The sequence below is a fragment of the Panthera onca genome, chromosome B2, assembly GCF_046562875.1.
Source record: "Panthera onca isolate mPanOnc1 chromosome B2, mPanOnc1 haplotype 2, whole genome shotgun sequence".
Lineage (NCBI taxonomy): Eukaryota > Metazoa > Chordata > Mammalia > Carnivora > Felidae > Panthera > Panthera onca.
In genome coordinates, this window is record NC_138343.1 from 137,037,898 (window position 1) to 137,058,224 (window position 20,327).

The 20,327-nt window shown below is 38.8% G+C and overlaps 1 protein-coding gene and 1 long non-coding RNA gene across 7 annotated transcripts in view; one reads left to right on the plus strand and one right to left on the minus strand.

The window, feature by feature from the left end:
- Positions 1-20,327, plus strand: part of LOC132667773 (uncharacterized) — a 115,599-nt gene that overhangs the window by 2,163 nt on the left and 93,109 nt on the right. The window lies entirely within an intron of this gene.
- Positions 6,377-19,894, minus strand: MTRF1L (mitochondrial translation release factor 1 like). 2 transcript variants are annotated; one of them, XM_060616935.2, is made up of 7 exons: positions 19,569-19,894; positions 14,475-14,554; positions 11,975-12,158; positions 11,324-11,487; positions 9,432-9,549; positions 7,941-8,077; positions 6,377-6,739 (listed from the first exon to the last, which is right to left on the minus strand). In XM_060616935.2, exons 1-7 carry the CDS (start codon positions 19,825-19,827, stop codon positions 6,542-6,544), a joined length of 1,140 nt encoding a protein of 379 aa, XP_060472918.1. In that variant the 5' UTR covers positions 19,828-19,894; the 3' UTR covers positions 6,377-6,541. The 2 variants fall into 2 exon arrangements, with proteins under 2 accessions (XP_060472918.1, XP_060472921.1); XM_060616938.2 differs by having other exon boundaries at positions 11,975-12,133; positions 19,569-19,681.

The window sequence follows — 20,327 nt, forward strand, 5'->3', positions numbered from 1 at the left end:
TATGAAATTTGAGGGGAGAAAGGGTTTTCATTAAATTAATTGAGCACCTGTACTATATTGGACCTTAACTACTGTTTAAAAGGTATTCTCCAGCAGTTATTGATCTTTTCAGGAAAAGGCTAAGATCTATTATTAGGAAAATTAAAATTACTGTAGCAATAAAAAGCAATATACATAGCTAAGCATATTTTATTGTATACTGGAATAGTTTATCACATTCTTTCTCAGCCTATTATTTAATGTTGATTTTAACTATTAGACTACTACTGAAATATTGATTATTTTGAAATATTTTTAACTGACAATTTGTTCAGTAGGTTCATGAGCATCTGTTAATTTCATTTTTAGTGAGAAACTTAGGAAGGGCCATTTTGAATTTTACTAGATATCAACAGATGTATGTACCTCTTTCTTCCTGCACTTCAATTTCAGAATTATTGAGGTTTTACGTACAAAATGAAGCATAGAGAGAGTTGCCCTCTTTCAGCAAATTTTTTTTTTTTTAAGTTTATTTGAGAGAGAGCATGTGTATGCACATGGGGGAGGGACAGAGAGAGGGAGAGACAGAGAGAGAGAATATGAATCCCAAGCAGGCTCCACACTGTCAGCACAAAGCCCAGTGTGGGCCTTGAACTCAAGAACCATTAGATCATGACCTGAGCTGAAGCTTAACCAACTGAGCCACTGAGGTGCCCCTCAGCAAATTCTTATTTGCAGACCTACAACATGCAAGATATTATGGAGTATCTGGAAATAATTGGGACATGGTACCTGCCCTTGTTCTTATTACCTGGGCCTGCCACCTAATAGACATAACAGATGCTCAGTAAATGATTAAAAGCATCATGAGCATGGAGGGAAGGAGATAAGGTATATAAGATATAGCTATAATGCAACACTGGATAAGTCAGAGACATCTGGTTACACTGAGAATTTTTAGAGGACAGAGAATTTACTTTTATATACTAGGATAAGGGAATAATCTGTTAGACAGGTTTCTCAACCTCAGCACTGTTTACTTTTTGGCCCAGGTACTTATTTCTTGGGGGCTGTCCTGTGCACTGTAGCATCTTTAGCCTCCAAATATTGCCAAATGTCCCCTATGGGCAAGCTTGCCTCTAGATGAAAACCACTGCTGCTGGGGATGTCTTTTGAAGGACTGGGGAGGAGGGTGGCCTGGCATAAAGAACATGATGGGGGAAAACTTAAATGCAAGTGCAGTTATCAGAAAAAATGAATTTGATGTGACCTAATGGGGGTAGTGAGTAAAACAGGCCAATATGAAATAACGCTGGATGTGGATATGGGTGTATTGTATGCACACTTAAGACATGGAGTTTTATTTGGAAGGCAGTAGGAACTTACTAAGTTCCTACTTAATAAGGAAAAGCAGTGCATTTGAGCCAGAGAGTGACAAAATCAGAGCCTTGTTTTTTAGGAAGATGAATCTGGCTGTTGTGTTACCTGAACTAGAGAGCAGCTAGGATGGAGGGAGAAGTCAGGGGACCATAAAAGTAGTCCAGGAGAAAAGTAATTGTGGGAAAGAGCAGTGGTAATAGAATCCGTGAGGATTAGAGTGTTGAGGAGAGTAGGATTTAGCAATGAAGTGCATGTGAGGAAGAGGAATCAAAGATGACTACATTTTAAATTTGAGAGAGAGGGAGAATGGTAGTGCCATTAAAAAAACTGAGAAATGGGTTATGGAGGAATATGACATTGAATTTTAAACATAATGATTGGTTATGCATCTTCAAAATTGCTATTACAGCTGAGTAAGTTTTGATTGACTGCTGTTCTAGGCCACTCTGAAATTGTTTTTTTCTGAATAACATATCAGATTTCTGGACAAATATTTTCGCTATAACTGCCTTTTACACATCTGTTTAGTGCCTGTTGTAGCATAATGTTTGGTCCTGAGGAGACAAGAATGAAGAAAACATACTTTTGTCCATTCATGAGACAATGTGAGAGGTCTAGCAACACACACTTATTCTAGTCCCTGGCCCACTCTTTCCCGTTTCCTTATTAAACACACAGTCCTGAGACTGGTATTACCTTGCCATAAATGTTGTCATCCTGGTATGGTAAAGTACTGTGGAATTGCCAATGAAGGGCAGTTAATTCTGCCTAGAGGCTAAGGTGCCCTTTAGGTTGGACTTCGAAATCTTTCTGCTGAGGTAAGCCAAGAGTCTGTTCCAGGTGGAGAGCACAGCACATGCAAAGGGAGTGGGAGCAACAAAATGCATGGTTTATAGTGAAGATAGCTGTATAGATGCATTGTTTATACGAACAGCTACAGATTTGGAAGCCCTTAAATATTAGACTTAGGGTTCCAGTTGGCCTCATGCCACGACTGTTGCTCTACCCTGATCCTTCCCTGGGTTCCAAAAATTACATTTGTTATTCTGGTAGTAGCTATATTAGTGAGTGAAGTGGAAGCCAGTGTCCATTCATACCAGAATTTGTCAATTAATCTGCATGTGTTTATAATACACCTACTGATGCATGTGTTAAACTTAACATTGTTAGAATTACCTAGGTATTATGATTTCTTCTCTAACCAACCAACCGTGATGTTCTAATGGACAGGAAGTTTAAAAATTGATCAAAAGTTCTTTTCCACCTTCATTAATACAGCTATCAGACCTTTTCCCATGGGGCAGGGAGTGAGGAAGTGGAGTGGGATGGGGGGGGGGTGCGGATAACTAAACTTTTAAGAGCTTCTCTTGTTTACAGAATGAAATTCAATAGTCAAGACTCTTCACAATCTCAGTCCAACTTTTCTAATTATCACCTGTTAGAAGAGGTAAAGAGAAATTAAGTAATAATATGTTGTAATATTCAGTTAACATAGATATATCCCTTTCATTCAAAAAGGAAACCCGAAAGACCTAAAAGACACAAACTGGGAAACACATCTTACATGGACCTTATGCAGGAATTGCCTGTGGTCTAATTAACAAGTCTTGGTGTATTCTTGAGTTGCATAGGTCATGGAAAGCTATTTTCATCAAATGTGCTTGTGAAGGTAGAGTGTCCTTCATGAACATAATGCTACAAGGGAAATTCAAATTCTCTGATGTATTTGATAACCTTTGGCCAGTTTTAAAATTAATACCTGTCTTTACTGAGTTTTCTCAGTAAATAGTAAACCTGCTATTTCTTAAAGAATAAGGTGAAACAAATTACTCTGAAGGTTAGTACAAGCTAGGGCTCTAGAGGAAATTTGGCTAATTAATACAGGTTAACTTAAGAAAGAGGAAACACATTACCTCACAATGATATACTTTTAAATTTGTGTAGAACATATGCTTATAAGAATTCAGATTACTGTAGGTTCAACAAATAGAGAAAAGCATGCAGTTTGGGAATTAATGGAATGTCTTCTAATTCTTTAACCCTTTCATCATATAACCTTAATAATTAAGTCATTTTATTTCTCTGGAAATTCTACTTTGTTGTAACTACTATAAAATTAACATTATTTACTAGATAGAGCTATTCTCATAATTGTAGTCCTTAGTTAATTTCATGTTTTCAAAAACTAGAATCAGCATTTCCAGCCTTTCTCTCTTTATGGGTAACTGACCTTTCCTGTAGTTCTTTCCCCTCCCCTACTCTCCCTTCCACTCTTTGTAGTTAAACACATTGAATTTACTACTCTTCCTTACAGTAAGGAGCACATACACCATGGAAGAACCATGGGGATGTCTCCTGTTTTTTGTTTTTTTAATGTTTATTTTTCAGGGAGAGAGTGAGCATGTGCACACAAGAGAGAGGGAGGGAGACAAAGAATCTGAAGCAGGCTCCAGGCTCCACACTGTCAGCGCAGAGCCCGATGCACAGAGCTTGAACCCACGAACTGTGGTGTGGGATCATGACCTGAGCTGAAGTCAGATACTTAACCGACTGAGTCACTCAGGCGCCCCTCCTCTTTGTTTGTTTCTTTTTTTTTTAAACATTTATTTATATTTGAGACAGAGAAAGAGCATAAGCTGGGGAGGGGTAGAGAGAGGGGGAGATACAGAATCTGAACTGTCAGCACAGAGCCCGATGTGGGGCTCGAACCTGTGAACTGTGAGATAATGACCTGAGCGGAAGTGAGACGCTTAACCGACCGAGCCACCCAGGCACCACTCGTATTTCTTTATCAAGCACAGTAAGCACTTTTTAATCTCTGTTGCCCTCAACACCAAGAGGTCTTTCACAGCTGTGTAGCCTCAAGCAGACATTCCCAGGCTTTCTTCCCTTTTAGACCCCAATTCTCTGGAGTCTGTCTTCTCAGAAAAGAGCTGATCATAACCAGGACTCCTATGGAAAATAAGAGCCACTAAACTCCTTTTAAATCTTATGATGAAAAAATACTGATAAAGATTCAACTGATGTAGGGGCACCTGGGTGGCTCAGTCGGTTGAGCATTGGACTGTTTGGCTCACATCATGATCTCGTGGTTCTTGAGATTGAGACTCGAGAGTCAGGCTGACAGTAAGGAGCCTGCTTGGGATTCTCTCTCTCCTTTCTCTGCCCCTCCCCTGCTGGCACATGTGCTCACTCACAGTAAATAAACTTTAATTATAAAAAAAAATATGATACTGATTTAGCTTTAAGCTCACTTTCAACAATAAATTCTTCTCCTTTCACAAGGGTTAAGTCATTTTTCTCATCTGTCCATGTATTTTAGAGAATCAAATACATCTCAGCACATCAGAGCATTCAAACTTGGCTTATTTGGTATATATTTTAATAACAAAAATGCTAAATCAGAGGAAGGGGAGAGAGTATGCAAAACTAGCTGAGTGTTAAGCTCCAACTTCCAGTTTGTAGGAAATACTGTGACTTGAGGAATTAAATGACACTGTAGTAGCCTGATCTTCTCAAATGCAAATTCATTGCAATGTCATGAAAAAAAGAGGGGGCAGCAGTTGGCAGGGCTATTCTAAACTTACACAATGTAACCAGCAGATTCCATGTGGGATCCTTAGTTGGATCCTGGTCTGAAGCAGCCAGTTAAGGCATTTGGGGGAGAATTGGGAGGATCTGAATTGGGTATTTGAAGATTTTAGGGAACTACTGAGAATTTTGTTACATGCGATAATAAATGATTAAGTAGAATATATTATAGAATACATATTAAAAATAGAATATAATATCCTTATTTTTAACAATGCAAGTGGAAATATTTAACAATGTAACAATACTTGTAACTTCTAACACCAAGAATCTATGAAAATGTATCAATTGTTGAAACTAGGTAATGCATATGGGTATATTTAGGTCAGTTACCAAATTGTTGCCTCTCAGCCACAAATTTACCCTTCATCACCCCACTTCAGAGTACTGCAGCTGGACCTGTTTGGTACCAAGTTTTGTCAGTAGGGGGTGGTGGAGGGACAGGCTTCTCTCGTTTCTCATCTAGGGCACAGCTGCCAGCGGGAGGAGGGGGTGCTCTTGGCCCATGTGTCAACAGGGTGCCAGGATACTTAGTCCACATTACCCTGGGTGTTTCTGTAAGGTGTTTTTACATGAAATTAACATTTAAATCAATGAACTTTGAGCAAAGCAGAATGTCCTCCATAAGGTGGATGGCTTCATCCAATCAGTTGAAGGCCTGAAAAGAAAAAAAAGACTGGCCTCCCTTAGGCAAGAGAGACTTCTCCAGCAGACTGCTTTTGGACTGGAACACAGCATCAGTTCCTGTGGCTGTCTCCAGCCTGCTAGCTCACATTGCCAGGTTTTGGACTTGCCACCTGCCGTAGTCACATGAGCCAAGTCCTCCTAATAAATCTCCCACATCCTACTGGTTTGGTTTCTCTGGAGAACCCCGACTAATGCAGACACGAACTGATACTTAACCGTCCAACAAGTTTCTCTGACACCTTGGTGAGAGACTGCTTGTTTATCATTCCAGAGGGTTTGAGGTCCTGTTTGCAAGGCCTGATCCACCACCACCTGCAGACCAGCTCTGGCTCAGGGCAGCCCAGGGAACCTTTCTGTCATCAAGTAGGCCAAAGCCATGCTCTCTCCAGTAGTCCTGACTCTACCCTGGGGGAAGGAAAGCTCCTTCGAAGGGTGTTCTTTCCTTGGGGACTCTCTCATTCACAGTGCATGAGTTCTCGCTTATCATAACCCTTATAGCTTATCCTATTACCAGTTGAAAATTCTCTGTACCCAAATTATCCCTGTTCAAATTCATGGTCTGGTTTCTGTCTCTTGAATGGACTTTGACTAATACAATATTTACTGTATTTCTTTTATGTTTGATCATTTGCTAAACATTTTACAGTAAAGAAAACAAAGTACTGTTTTTGCTTTGTTTGTATACTTCACATAAGAGTCCAAAATGTATAAGCAGAGTCATGATTGTATTGTACATTTTTTTACTAATATATTGAGAGGTTTATATAAATTATGTCTTTAAAATACACACATTACTTCCAAATGTATTAACTCATGTTTTTAAAGAGAATACTAGTATTTACACACAATGTAATTTGCTGTGGTAGAATTTTTATAAGCTATAAGTCTTTAATAATAAATTAATTTACGTTTTGGAAATAATTTCTACTAAAGATTCATAATCAGCGTAGTCCTTCAATGACTGTACAAGTTCATCCAGTAGATATTCCCCTTGCATAAAAGTTTCAAGATCATGAAGTGACTTATTTATTCTGTGATCTGTGACCCGGTTCTGTGCAAAATTATATGTTCTTATTTTCTCTGACCTTCCTTTGGTTCCAACCTATACAGATATATATGAAGACATAAGATACAGTTAGATTCAAAGCAACTAAACCTACAAATTTAAGTTACCTGGAGATTAAGCTCTTTGTTTATAATCTGAAACACAATATAAGAACCAAGTTTCAAACATTTTTAATCCTCAAATAACATGGGACGTAATAGAAAAAGAAAAGAGTAATGGCTTTAAAGTGAGACAGATTTATCGCATTTGATCTTCTCTCTGCCATTTCAATGCTCTACAACTTCAGACATTTATTTAAACTTTAAATTTTAGTTTCCCCATCCATAAAATACAAATAATACCTACAACACAGTGATGATATATACAGACAGCCTAGCACAGAGTTAGCATTCAAATGGTAGCCATATATATCTGTGAATTAATCTGGTCATTTTCGATGATGAATTCCCAGAAAAAGGAATTAATAAAGGGCAAGGTGGTTGTAAAATTAAATGCCAAACAGGAAGAAAGTAAATTCAGTTTGCTTTCCAACTCCCATAATTTTCAAAGGATTCAAAATGGGGATTCCATATATCCTCTTTTAGTAACTTTGGTTAAAAATCTGAGAAAAACAGGGGCGCCTGGGTAGGTGGCTCAGTCAATTAAGTGTCTGACTTCGGCTCAGGTCATGATCTTGCAGTTCGTGAGTTCAAGCCCCAGGTCACGCTCTGTGCTAACAGCTCAGGGCCTAGAGCCTGCTTCAGATTCTGTGTTTTCCTCTCTTTTCGCCCCTACCCCACTCTCACTCTGTCTCTCTCAAAAATAAATAATAAAACATTAAAAAAAAAATCTGAGGAAATAAAGCCCTTGAATATAGAAACCAGGGCAGAGGTTTAAGATTACTATGAAACACATATAACCCTCTGTTGAGCTACTTGAATTCTTTCCTTATTTTAACAAATACACTGAAACAATTTCAGCATATATAAAAACTGGCTTATCTTATTTTTATACTTTTATCCTTCAGAGCATTTTTTAAATTATTTTACAGAGGGAGAGCACGTGAGTGTGCAAGCGGGGAAGGGGCAAGAGGCAGAGGGAGAGAGAATCTGAAGCAGGCACCAAGCTCAGTGCAGAGCTTGACACAGGGCTCAATCCCAAAACCCTGGGTTCATGACCTGAGCCTAAATCAAGAGACGCTCAATAGACTGAGCCACCTAGGCACCCCCTTCAGAGCATGTTTTAAATTAAGTTTTACCTGAATCTTTCTAGCACTGTATCTTTTATTTGTTTCTTCTTCTAGATGCATGCTGTACAGTTTTGCACGTAGCTTTTTCATAGCCATCTCTCTATTTTTCAGTTGAGATCTCTCTTGTTGGCATTCAGAAACAACACCTGAATAGTGTCATGAGAATTAAACAGTTTTAATAGGAAAATCTTCTTCATTTATTATCAAGAAATACTTTTTTCCTTCTTTTTCTTCTTCCTTTATGAGGAAAAAAAACAACTCTAATAAAGGAAGACTATAAACTAAACAAATAACTTTATTATAGAGTTCTCAGAAAACTAAAAATTGAAGATTAAGCTATAGTGCAAATACATTCATATTGAAGGCATACATACTAAACAAAAATCATTACTCATTTAATAAGGATTGTTTTTCCATACCCTTAACTAGCAACCATATATTTTTTTAAGTAGCTATTTGTCATCACCAAAACAAAAAAAAGTTAGTCCTAATAGAGATAGGCACAATTAATATTTTTGTGAGGAGTTTCATCTATTTTTCCTATTCCTGTTTATATAGTATATATTATATAAGACATCATCTTAAAGTTTAACTTGAGCCTTCCTCAAATTCTAAAAAGGAAAAACCTACCAATCACTCCTGTTCAACACTACTGATCCATGGGAATTATGCCTATTTGAGGTCAGTCACAGTGTATTCTTTCTAGGTGTCTGAAGTTTGCTATCCATCTGCTCTTTATCACATGTAAATCACTGCAGTAAGAATTGTCAATCACATTTAGTTCCACTTAAGAGTATATTGAAGACTTAAGAAATATTTAGACACAGTTCCCCTGCGTATCTCCAGTAGAACTGCTGGAGGTTTGTGGATGGACTTCATGGAGCAGCAGCCCTGGAAGTTATGGGCAGAACTCTGCATGTGAGCATGTTTCTGAGAAAGCAAGTCCAAGCTTTCATTTTCGCAAGGAAGTCCATGTCCTCCTCCCTTCAAAGAAAGCTGGGAACTAGTGATTTTGAGCATTTTCTGATAAAGAAGAACCCATGACAGTGACTTCATTCTGAGGATTTTTTTTTACTTATTTATTTAAATTTAAAAAATTTTAAGTAGGCTCCACACCCAATATGGGGCTTGAACACATGACCCTGCTATCAAGAGTCGCATGCTCTACAGGTGGAGCCAGCCAAGCACCCTGGATTTTCTTTTAATAGTGACATTTACCAAGTATGAAGTTGAGGAAGCTACCTGCAGGACTGTCCACACCTTTTCGTCATCGTCACCTGTACGGAAATTCTCTGGGCTTAGGTCCCTCTGTCTTCCTGGCTTTTGCAATTATCCTGCAGAGTTTCATCTAAGGATTCTAATCTAAATAAAGTATTTAATAATAATCTTTAGTAGTATATATTCTGGTAACTGAGGATCTATTACAGTGGAAAATCAGTCAAGTTAATCAGAATTTGTTTTCTTTCTTCAAAGTTTTATGTTGAAGAAATAAGGACATACCTGTTGGAAGATGAACTATCCGGACAGCACTGTCCGTGGTGTTTACATGCTGTCCTCCAGCTCCACTGGCTCGTTTAGTATCAATTCTCAAATCTTTGGGATTAATTACCAGATTGATCTATACATAAGAGGCAAAGTTGGGATTTAAAAATATCACATGTATGTGAACTGTTCAAGGGCAAGAACTGTCCATTTATGTGTATAATTACATGTCATAGAATTATAAGATTGAGAAGTTTTAATTTCAAGGATAGAAAGGTTGGAAGGATACCATTTTTTAAAACATCTCTTTTTTGGAAAAGTAGATCAAAATATAATACAAAACAAAAACAAACCCTCCCTAATCCTCAAAAACTGGACTTCTGTGTTAATTACCCTCTTCCTTAATACATGAACAGAAGAACTTAGCTAATACTAGAAATGTGAATATAGGAATTAAAGTGAGCTTCTGTGGGTTATTTCTGACTTAAAAAAGACTTTAACACAGGAAAAAAAAAAAAAACACTGCTAGCTTAAGAATTATGGGAAGGCTTATTTTGTTTAATTTTAAATAAAGGGGGACTTAGGACAGGCAGATGGAAACAGCAAAAGGCAAAAAAGCCAAGAAGTCATACATAGCTGGGATCTGACATCAGCATAATGCTCTGTCCTGGAAGTCGCCATCAGAAGCACCAGATTTTAAAAAGCTCTATTTCATGAACTACTACGGACCATTCTGCAACAGGTCCGCACCCTGACAACAGGACTCCTACCATTCACAGGCCCTCTGTGTCTCCCTATGTGCTCCCTGTATGGTTGCTAGAAGCATTAAATACAGACTTCAGTCCATCTTTTCCTGAACTACTCCTTCTGTCTTCAAAATACTTAATACTTAATACACTTCAAAATACTTCAAAATACTTAATACATCTTTTCCTGAACTACTCCTTCTGTCTTCAAAATACTTCAAAATACTTAAACCAAAGCGACTAATATCTTCCTTAACTGTTCTGTGCCTCATCTAGGCTTCATGTATAAATTAGATTAAAGAAAGGAACTTAAAGAGTCAACAAGCACCTTCCCCCAAGTGAAAAGAAACCTCAATTAAACTTTCTTTTCCTCAAATCATTCATACTTCATCCTGAAAAACAAGTCATATACTTCCTATCACTTTCAGCAAAAGGGATGTAATTTATTTTATAAATATCATATAGACTGAGAATTTGCTTGTGAGAATAAAGTATACTCATTATGAGCACTGTAACAATATAGTTCCATCTTTTTGAAGTTTGTTATTTATTTTGAGAGAGAGCAGGGAGGAGGGGCAGAGAAAAAGGGGAGAGAATCCTGAGCAGCTCTGTGCTGTTAGTGCAGAGCCCGACACTGGGCTCAAACCCACGAACCATGAGATCATGAGCTGAGCTGAAATCCAGAGCTGGATGCTTAATGCTTGACCGACTGAGCCACCGAGGCGCCCAATGTATTTGCCTTTTAATGCAACTGGGTTATGAAGTAGCAGTTCTGTTAACCCTTGTTAAAATAGAATTCTTCTATTTACACTCTGGGAAAGTCAGACAAAACAAAAATCATTATGAAGGGTAATCAGTATTAAATCCTATTTAAAGTAGGGTAATACTCTTTCTCCTACTGAGATGGTCTTACAATAACTAAGTGGCGGACAAAAATTAATAAATACTGCAACATTAGGTCATTTATATATCTTTAACTGTTACAACTATCTATTGTAAGATATTTTTTTGGACTGAGACAAGAGATTATTAAACCCTCAAAATACATGATAAACGCCAAAGATGAGCAGAGGAGTTACTCGGTTCAGTGAAGTGAGTTGTTACTCTGGGGGCAAGGCACCGTGCTGAGCGCAGGATTCCAAGGAGAGGAGACTGATGCCTTACCTCGGTCGGTTGGGGTAAGATTGCCACAGTCATGGTGCTGGTATGGATGCGACCTTGCTTCTCTGTTTTTGGCACTCTTTGTACTCTGTGTACACCACCTTCAAATTTCAGGTGCTTATAGGCCTCTACACCCCCAATGCTGGCAGACGCATGTCTAAGGCCACCTTGAAAATATTGAGTAAACAATTATTATTGCCATTTATAAACAACTGATCATCACTTCCACCATTTTGAAATATACTTAAAAGAGCTACAAACCAATATAAGCATACAGAATATAAAAGCATTGAAGTACTTTAGTAAGTCTAGATATCCAGTGTTTTAATACTTAATACCTTTATTGCTAATAATCACTAAACATAAAGTATTTATGGTACTAATGAACTGATTCAATAACGTAGAAAAGAGCACTTTTAAAAGACCATTAATCATTCAATGGTGAGTAGTGAATGACTAGTATTTTATAGGCCCACTCAAAACAGGTATATTTGTATTCAGAATTATTAAGTGAATGGTAAACATAAAATCAGGTAAGCTTCCTTACCAATAAATTCTAAAGCTTAGTTATGGTCTCTCCAAACATCATCATATGACACATGTAGATAGATTACATCTGTTCTTTCCCCAAAATGAATTAAACAGTGTACTTACCTATTTCACTTGGAAAATATTCCAGGGTTTCAAAATGCCATCTTTTAAATGCAGCATATTGCTGATACATATCAAACATCTCTGATGTAAACAACATTGCCTCCTGACCCCCAACTCCTGCAGTTACCTCCAGGATCAAATCATTTTCATCTGTTTCTTCTGAGGGAACCAAAAGTAAGATAATCTGTAAATACAAAAATATCACTCCTCCTATAATTAGGAATTATTTAAAACTTAAAAAAAAAACACTAAATGATTAGATGCAGGATTTAAAAAAAATTTTTTTAATGTTTATTTTTGAGAGAGAGAGAGAGAGCACGAGCAGGGGAGGGGCAGAGAGAGAGGGAGACGCAGAATCCAAAGCAGGCTCCAGGCTCTGAGCTGTCAGCAGAGCCCGACGCAGGGCTCGAACTCCCGAACCGTGAAGTCATGACCTGAGCCACAGTCAGATGCTCAACCGACTGAGGCACCCAGGCGCCCCAAGATGCAACAGGATTTAAATAGTGAATTACTTAAAGTTTCTCTAAACAAATATTGCTGATTACTCTTCAACCATCTTGCCAATTAGAACCATATAGTAATGCATAACTTCTAAAAAATATAATGTTACAACTATATTAGAAACGCTATAAGGTCCAGATAAAACTTACGGGTCTAATTTGTTTATTGTTGGTGTTTATGTAAAACTTTATGTCAGTTCTGTTTGTTTAATAATTCAGAGCTTGTTGTGAGTAGGACACTACACTGTGTGCAGGATGCAAAAGAAGATCCTACCTCTTACCCTTTCGAAATCTATAGCCTAGTACGGCAGAAAAGAAAAGAAAAAAAAAAAAAGAAAGGCTAAAATTGTCCGTTTCTATTTTTTAAGTTTCTTTACTTTGGAAGAGAAATTTGTAATTTTGGAACTGAAAAGGCCCTTAGAGATGATGTGTGATCTGGTCCTTTTGCATGTAAAGGAAAATGAGGCTGTAGAGACTAAATGACTTGCTGAAGAGAAAAAGGTTAGCTTCTGGCAGAGCAGGCAGAAGAACTCAAATCAAGGTGCCTAGATCAGTCCTCCTTCCCTGACAATATACCTTTCACACTTCAGTATGTACTAATTAAGAGGATGCAGAATAAAAGCTTCTTTCGTTAGGTGAGTTAAATAAGAAAAGCTACCAACATTTACTGGTCTCTTAGTATGTGACAAACACTCTGTTAAGCACTTTGTATACTTTAATTCTGAAATCAATCTTGGGAAGATAGTATCTTGCTCTAGTTAAGATGTAAAAACTAAGTTTAAGCTTAATTTAGTTGAATAATCTCATTGCCCAAGAACATACAACTAGAAAGTGGAAGAACTAGAATTTGAACCCAGATCTGCCAGAATTGTGAAGTATCATACTTTATGTTGGTTGGGAGCGATAGTTGTTACTACTTTTCCATCTCTCTAGCCTATGCCAGTACATCATGGTCATTCAAATCTTGAGTAACTAGTTGAATTTATGTGTTTGTTAACTACTAGTCAATGAACAGAAACCTTTAATACATACATCCTTGTATTTCACAAAAATATTAGAAAATGGGAAGAAGGCAAGTTATATGAGACTTCATGGTGGAACTTTCCCTCTGGAATGGGTGGTAAGGACATTAACTTTTGATGAGTTCCACTTTTGACTACAGAAGAAATGTAATCTTTAAATGAAGCACCCCCTTTTCCTGGGCTCCTTCCTCACCATAGCATGTTCTTTTACTTACATCCTCAGAGATTACTACTATAAATCTTTAAGCTCTGCTTTACAGAATCTGCATAAAAGACTAGGTCTAATTTAAAATAATGATTACATTGGGGCACCTGGGTGGCTCAGTTGGTTAAGCGTCCGACTTCGCTCAGGTCATGATCTCACTGTTCCCCAGTTTGAGACGGGCTCTGTGCTGACAGCTCGGAGCCTGGAGCCTGCTTCAGATTCTGTGTCTCCCTCTCTCTCTGCCCCTCACCTGCTCATACTCTGTCTCTCAAAATAAATAAACATTAAAATAATGATTACTCTTCATCTAATGCCTATATATTCTCCCATATGTAAAACCAAAGCAGTATAATTCAGTTCTAAAAGCCGAGGGTCGATTCTAGGTCTGGCACTTTCATAGCGCCAAAGATAGGAAAAATATTTCTGCTGCCAAGGAGCTCACAATCTACCACCGCTCTGTAACTGTTTCTACTCACCATCTACCCCTCACCTCTTTTAAAAAACCAAAAGAGGGGAAGTAGAATACTGCTATTTATCCCACTGCTTTTTGGAAAACTCATATCAATATGGCAGTCACCTTTCTTTCCACAGCTGTCCGATCCTTTTATTATGATAAAAATAGCACCACCCGGAGTATACTTTTTCCTGCTTTAGAAAAGTTTATAATTCTAAGTACTAACAAGCTAGTTACTTCTTGAGTTGTTTTTATCAACTTACAATAAAATTCATTAGAAGTAATAGCACAAAATCTTTATTCTTTGCAGATACCATACCTGATGCTTCAGCTGAGTTATTTGTTTTTGGCATGAAGTTATTTCATTCTCTGCAAGTTTCCTTAAGTCTTCATTTTCATCTATGGAAATAAGGCAGTAGGTTAAGTTTTTCTTAATTAAGGAATTAAACAGAATTCAAGGTCTTCATTTTATTATTGTAGCCAAAGGGAAAAATGTCTTTCTTGTCCTTTTCATAACTGCCATTAATTAAAAGTAGCACTGTATGCATTAGTTTTCATTAGCATGTAGCTTAAAAGAAAAAACAACAAACTTTTTTGCTGATGACAGATGCATAAGATTAAAAAGAATCTACAGAAAAATATAAAGAACCTATTGAACTATCCTATAATTCTACCCCCATGAAATATTCATGTTAACAAATATGGTTTTAGTTTTCCAACTTGGACTACACAACAACAAATTCACGGAGTAGTCAGACCAGAAGGGGAATTAAAGTTTCCATCAGTTAAACCACAACTGAATTAAAAAACAGAGGAGTGCCTGGGTGGCTCAGTCACTGAAGCATCCGACTTTGGCTCAGGTCATGAGCTCATGGTTCATGAGTTTGAGCCCCATGTCGGGCTCTGTGCTGACAGCTCAGAGCCTGGATGGAGCCTGCTTTGGATTCTGTGTCTCCTCTCTCTTCCCTTCCCCTGCTCATGCTCTATCTCTCTCTCTTGAAAATAAACATTAAAAAATTGTATAAAAAAATAGAAATTTATTATCTCTTTACCAAATATTTCATTAATATAAAATATCCACCAAACATTTAGATCTTCCCTAATGTTTACAGAAGGTTTATATGAAGTACTCCCCCACCCAACTTGCTTTTACTTTCTTTTGTCTGAGTTTTCATTTTTACCTTACAAAATATATTTTCTCATTTCTCTATCCTATGGACAATATGCGACCTATAGAAAGGAGAGAAGGGAAATTTCTTTAGTTATTACAAATAGCTTTCTTTGTTGAAAGATCAGGCTCTTCCAAAGTATCAGTTTGTATGTTTGTTCACTGATTAAGTACCAGCTATACTAGGAACTGGAGATAATAATATGTAAGACCTGCCCTCAAGGCAGGATTTTAGATAATTTTAGTTTCTTTATATTTTTCTAGGGGAGAAAACTCACACAGAGTTACAATCTAAAACACTTTGTGATTAAATATTAAAATGGTAGCACACTAAAGGACTGTTTTTGCATTTATTTTTGGGATGGGCAGAAAAAGGAAAGAAGCATTAACTCAAGGAGAGAAAATGGCAACAGCAATAATGAGATAAGCAACTATTCGGAGTGTTGGTGGAAAGGCAGGAAATTATTTTGGCAAGAATTCTGCACAGAAAAATGTGAAATGGCAAATGTGTTTTATTAGACAAAGGAAAAATGAATTCTAGTCCTAGTTCAACTGCTAGGATTCTCTCAGGGCAACATATCCAACTTCTCTGAATCTCCATTATCTCAGGAACAGTGAAGGAGCTAGGCTGGATGACCTCTAAGGTGACTTTCAGTTCTGCATCTTCTGTAAGGCTAAGGGGATTAGAAATAAGGTCTTGAAGTAATTTAATTTTAATACTACATTTTATTTAACCCAGTATGTGTAAAACATTATCATTTCAACATGTACTTTAAAATATCAAAAATTATTTTTTATATTAGGTGTTTGAAATCTGTTATCCTTAACAGCATATCTCAATTCAGACTAGCTACATTACTGGTGCTTAGTAGCCTTGTGTGGCCACTGGCTACTATTACCAGACAGCAAAGCTCTGGAGGGTTTAGACTGGGGTTATTCCTAGGCAGTGGAAATATACTAGTTCTTTCTGATTCACTGTTATTAATCAACATGTCCACTCGGCACCTATCACATGCCTGCCTTCTCCTCTGTCTACCAATATGTTTATGTTTTCCCTGCTGTAAAGGTTCTTGTTCTCTTCAACCCTTCAAGTGAACACTTGTCACCCCCTGCTTTTCCGTCCCAAACTCCTGGAGATTCAATGCCAGGTTTACGATTTCTCGTGTTAATTCTCATTTACTTCTCTAGTTGTCACACTGGATTTCATAATCATATTAATAACATCTTGTTTTTAAGTTTTATTTATTTATTTTGAGAGAGACAAAGACAGCATGAGTTGGGGAGGGGGAGAGAGAGAGAGAAACACAGAATCCGAAGCAGGTTCCAGGCTGTCAGTACAGAGCCTGATGCAGGGCTTGAACTCACAAACCATGAGATCATGACTTGAGCCCAAACCAAGAGTCGGACACTTAACTGACTGAGCCACCCAGGTGCCCCGACACCGTTTTTATTAAAATCACCCATGATAAAATTGCCAAACGTAAAGGCTTATTTCAGTGTCAGCTGAAAAGGTGAGCCCTTTCTAAGTCCAGTATCAACAATCCCTTGACATTTTAATTGGTGTTTACAGCTTCATTTATCTTGTTCAGGGTCCCAAAGCTCTGCCTTTTCTTTCTCGATCTTTTATAGCTTTGTCCTGCCTGCTCCTCCAATACTGTGTATTTCTACCTTTGTTAGTGTCTTGTTTCTTTCTCAACCACTTCTTCCTGAGTATTCTCATCTGCTTCTAAGCTTTACTTTGTCAAATACATGCTGAGTTCTCATACGATTATTCAGGCTCAGTTTTTCTCCTCTGCCAGTAGTGTTTTCTCTAGACCATTATCTTTATCTGAATTTCTTCATCTGAATGTCCTTACAGGTACTCCTGGCTTAATATGGCTGCCTGTTTGGCACAAAACATCTTTTTTTCCTAAAATTTATCCAACTTTTATATTTTCATCTTAGTTAACAGTACCATTCATGTTCTGAACCCAAAAGCCTAAGACTTTTCTTAGAATTCTCTCCTTCACTCTTCTCGGGACGTAAGCCACCAAATCCTGACTATTGTTAGAATGTCTTGTGAGTGTGGCCCATGCCTACCACCACCTCTTTCTTGCACGGTTTCAACTACCTTCTCACTGGCCTTTCAGCCACCAGGGTCCCTGGAGAATACTCCAGTTCATTCTCAAACACTGACACCAACATTAATCTTTCAAAAGATGTCATTTCTCGCAGTGCCTGGGTGGCTCTGTCGGTTTAGCATCCCACTTCAGCTTAGGTCATGATCTCATAGTTCGTGAGTTCAAGCCCTGCATCGGGCTCTGTGCTGAAAGCCTGGAGCCTGCTCAGATCCTGTGTCCCCCTTTCTCTCTGCCCCTCCCAACTCGTGCTGTGTCTCTCAAAAATGATTAAAAAAAAAAAAGTCACTTCTCTGCTTAAAAACGTGCTAACTTCTCACAGTCTGTAGGAACAAATCCAGTTTCTTTGTCATGCAGCGTTCTGAACTGTGTTTCTGGTTTCAAGTTTCTGTTACATTATCAACTCCCATACCTACTCTATGCTCCTGCTACATCATGTCTTCCAATTTGGCACTTTCTTCTTCTTGCTGGCCACCTCTGCCTTCAATCCCCTTCTCGTACTGTTTGGCAACCTCCTGCATTCTCTTTGAAATCCACTTAAATGCCTCCTTTTGCTTTTTATAACTGCTCTTTATTGCAGAAATTAAAACGAGCACTTGTTCACATATATTTTCACTTCTTCACTAGACTTCAAGCTCCTAAAAACTAGTTCTGTATTTTCTGGGTAATTAGTCGTGTCTGACATAAAGTAAGAATTCAGGAGTTGCTAAATGATATTTTCTATCATTAAGCTGAGTTGTGTTCTGCCAGTAACAATTTTCTAACATTCTGTTTACTTCTTTACAGCTAGGTTTTTAAAATATTTAACCCGTATATCCATTTGGTTTTTAAGCTTGGCTTAAGCTATGAAATCAATTTTATTTTTCTTGCAAAGTATTTTTCCTAGTATGGTTAAGAATCCTTTTTTTAACCCCACTCTGGGAAGCCACATTTTCTCTTAAATCACCTGATTTAGACTCTCCTTAAGTCTCAACTAGACTTCAGTCTTCTGTTTTCCAAGCATCTGCAATCTCGTTCCAGGCTGACTTCCAGATTACCAGACAGAAAACTTTCTAAGCAAGTAAGCCATTTCTGGCATTCACTCCCCAATCTAAAAGCTTCAGCTGGCTCCCTTCTGCCAACAGGATAAAAATCAACCTTTTTAGGTTAGTATTTCATACCTTTACAAAATGTTTCAACCTGCCACTCCCCGTAACTTCTCTTCTTTCTTGGTTAACAAAGAGTACAGGGATTAAAAACATGAGATTTGGAGTCAGTCCAATCCAAACCCCATTCCTTAAAAGCTGTTTAGCCTGAGCAGTTATTTTACCTCCATGCCTCATGTTCCTCTTATGTCACATGAGGCTAACAGTACCTACTTCACAGTTTGATATGTGAACTGGGTGATTTAATACATAAAAATAGTTAAGCAAAGCCTGAAGTACGGCAAAATAACAATAAAGGTTAAACTATTATTAATATCCTCTAAGGGTGGAACTTTATCACTGCACAAGACCTTCCCAACAAGTTCTCCTTGCTTTCCCTAGGTGTTTATTCAGTTATCTGTTCTCACTTTTTCAGCTGTAGTATTAATTTTCTCTCCTTGAATACATCTTCTCTAGAGTCAAGCTAGCCAAAGTGTGGTTCATGGGGGGGTTTGTAGAAATGCAGAAACTTAGGACCCATCCAGATTCGAATGCACACTAAACACTTGGGAAACTTGTTAAAAACGCGTATTTCTAGGTCTCAGATTCTGAGTCCAAAGTCTAGGTTTAGCATGCACCTCTCTTGACACTATCCCAGTTGGTCCCTTTGAGAAACCCTGCTGTCAAGCACGTAACAGGGATGGTCCCTTATTTGTCCCTGGTAAGCTAAAGATCTTCGGCCAGTAGACAATCGATAAATTTAAATTTTGTAAAAGGGGGCGGAGCATTCTGTCCAGGGAGCACAGGGGCTCAAAAGGGAGAGGATGGAGTCAGAGCGCACACAGTGATGCCTTGACCTCCGATCCAAGCCAAAAAGGGTTGCAACGGAGTAAAGAACTTCTAACTTGGGGAGGTATGGACACCTGACCAGCGGCTTAGTTGACGAGGCAAACTAAGAGTCAAGAATCGGCTTTGAATCCCGTTCCCCTAAGCCCGGCCCTCACCGTGTAGCAAATGCTCGGTCTCCTGCAGCTCCTGCTCCTTCTCGCTCAGCAGTTTGGCCACCGCCAGCAGCTCAGACCCCCCGAACTGCAACTGGGCTTCACACCTTGCCCGGCGCTCCAGGAAGGTCCGCAAAGGCCCGCCGGGGGCGAACAGCTCCTCCAGCGGCAGGCTGCCGCACTTTAGGTGCCGACGGGCCGGGCTAATAGCCCGGAACGCCCGAAGACACCGGGCAGCACTAAACAGAAGCCGAGACCGCATAGCCAAGCTGCAATCACCGAGGCAGACCAGAACCGGAAGTTTCGGATAGCGAATCTCGCGACACTGCGCGGAGTTTGGAAACCCGGCGAGAACTGATCGTACCTACCCCAGCGCACGCGCCAGTTTTAAAGGGCCTCGCGAAAGCCTCGGTGGGAACTTCCAGGCAAGCGTTTAAATGTTGCCACGCGCGCGCCGGCCGGAAGGGGGCAGAGCGGGATGCGATCGGAGTGAGTCTGGGAGACCCCTCTAAGAAGCGCGGTCGGAAACGTCTCGGATGTACCAGGGCGGTGTGTTGGACAGGAAGGGGGATGTTGCAGGTTGCCACCCGGTTTTCTGACGTCGAAGATTTATTTTCCAAGCACTGAATGAGGATTTCGAGTACCGCAGCGGAGGGCAGTGTAGTCCGCTACCGGGGCTGAGGACACAGGCCTTTCGTCTCCAAGAGTGAATTGTAGGATGGGCATCGGTGTGTGTATGTGTGCTTACTCCTCTTCCTTCGT

What these genes read in the sequence shown, in the direction of transcription:
- MTRF1L (XM_060616935.2), bottom strand. Translation starts at nt 19,827, where the DNA reads ATGCGGTCTCGGCTTCTGTTTAGTGCTGCCCGGTGTCTTCGGGCGTTC. An exon ending in ATATTTTCCAAGTGAAATAG is followed by an intron (nt 11,488 to 11,974) that starts GTAAGTACACTG and finishes AATATTTTCAAG; the next exon opens with GTGGCCTTAGACATGCGTCT. An exon ending in TCTTACCCCAACCGACCGAG is followed by an intron (nt 9,550 to 11,323) that starts GTAAGGCATCAG and finishes TCTTATGTATAG; the next exon opens with ATCAATCTGGTAATTAATCC.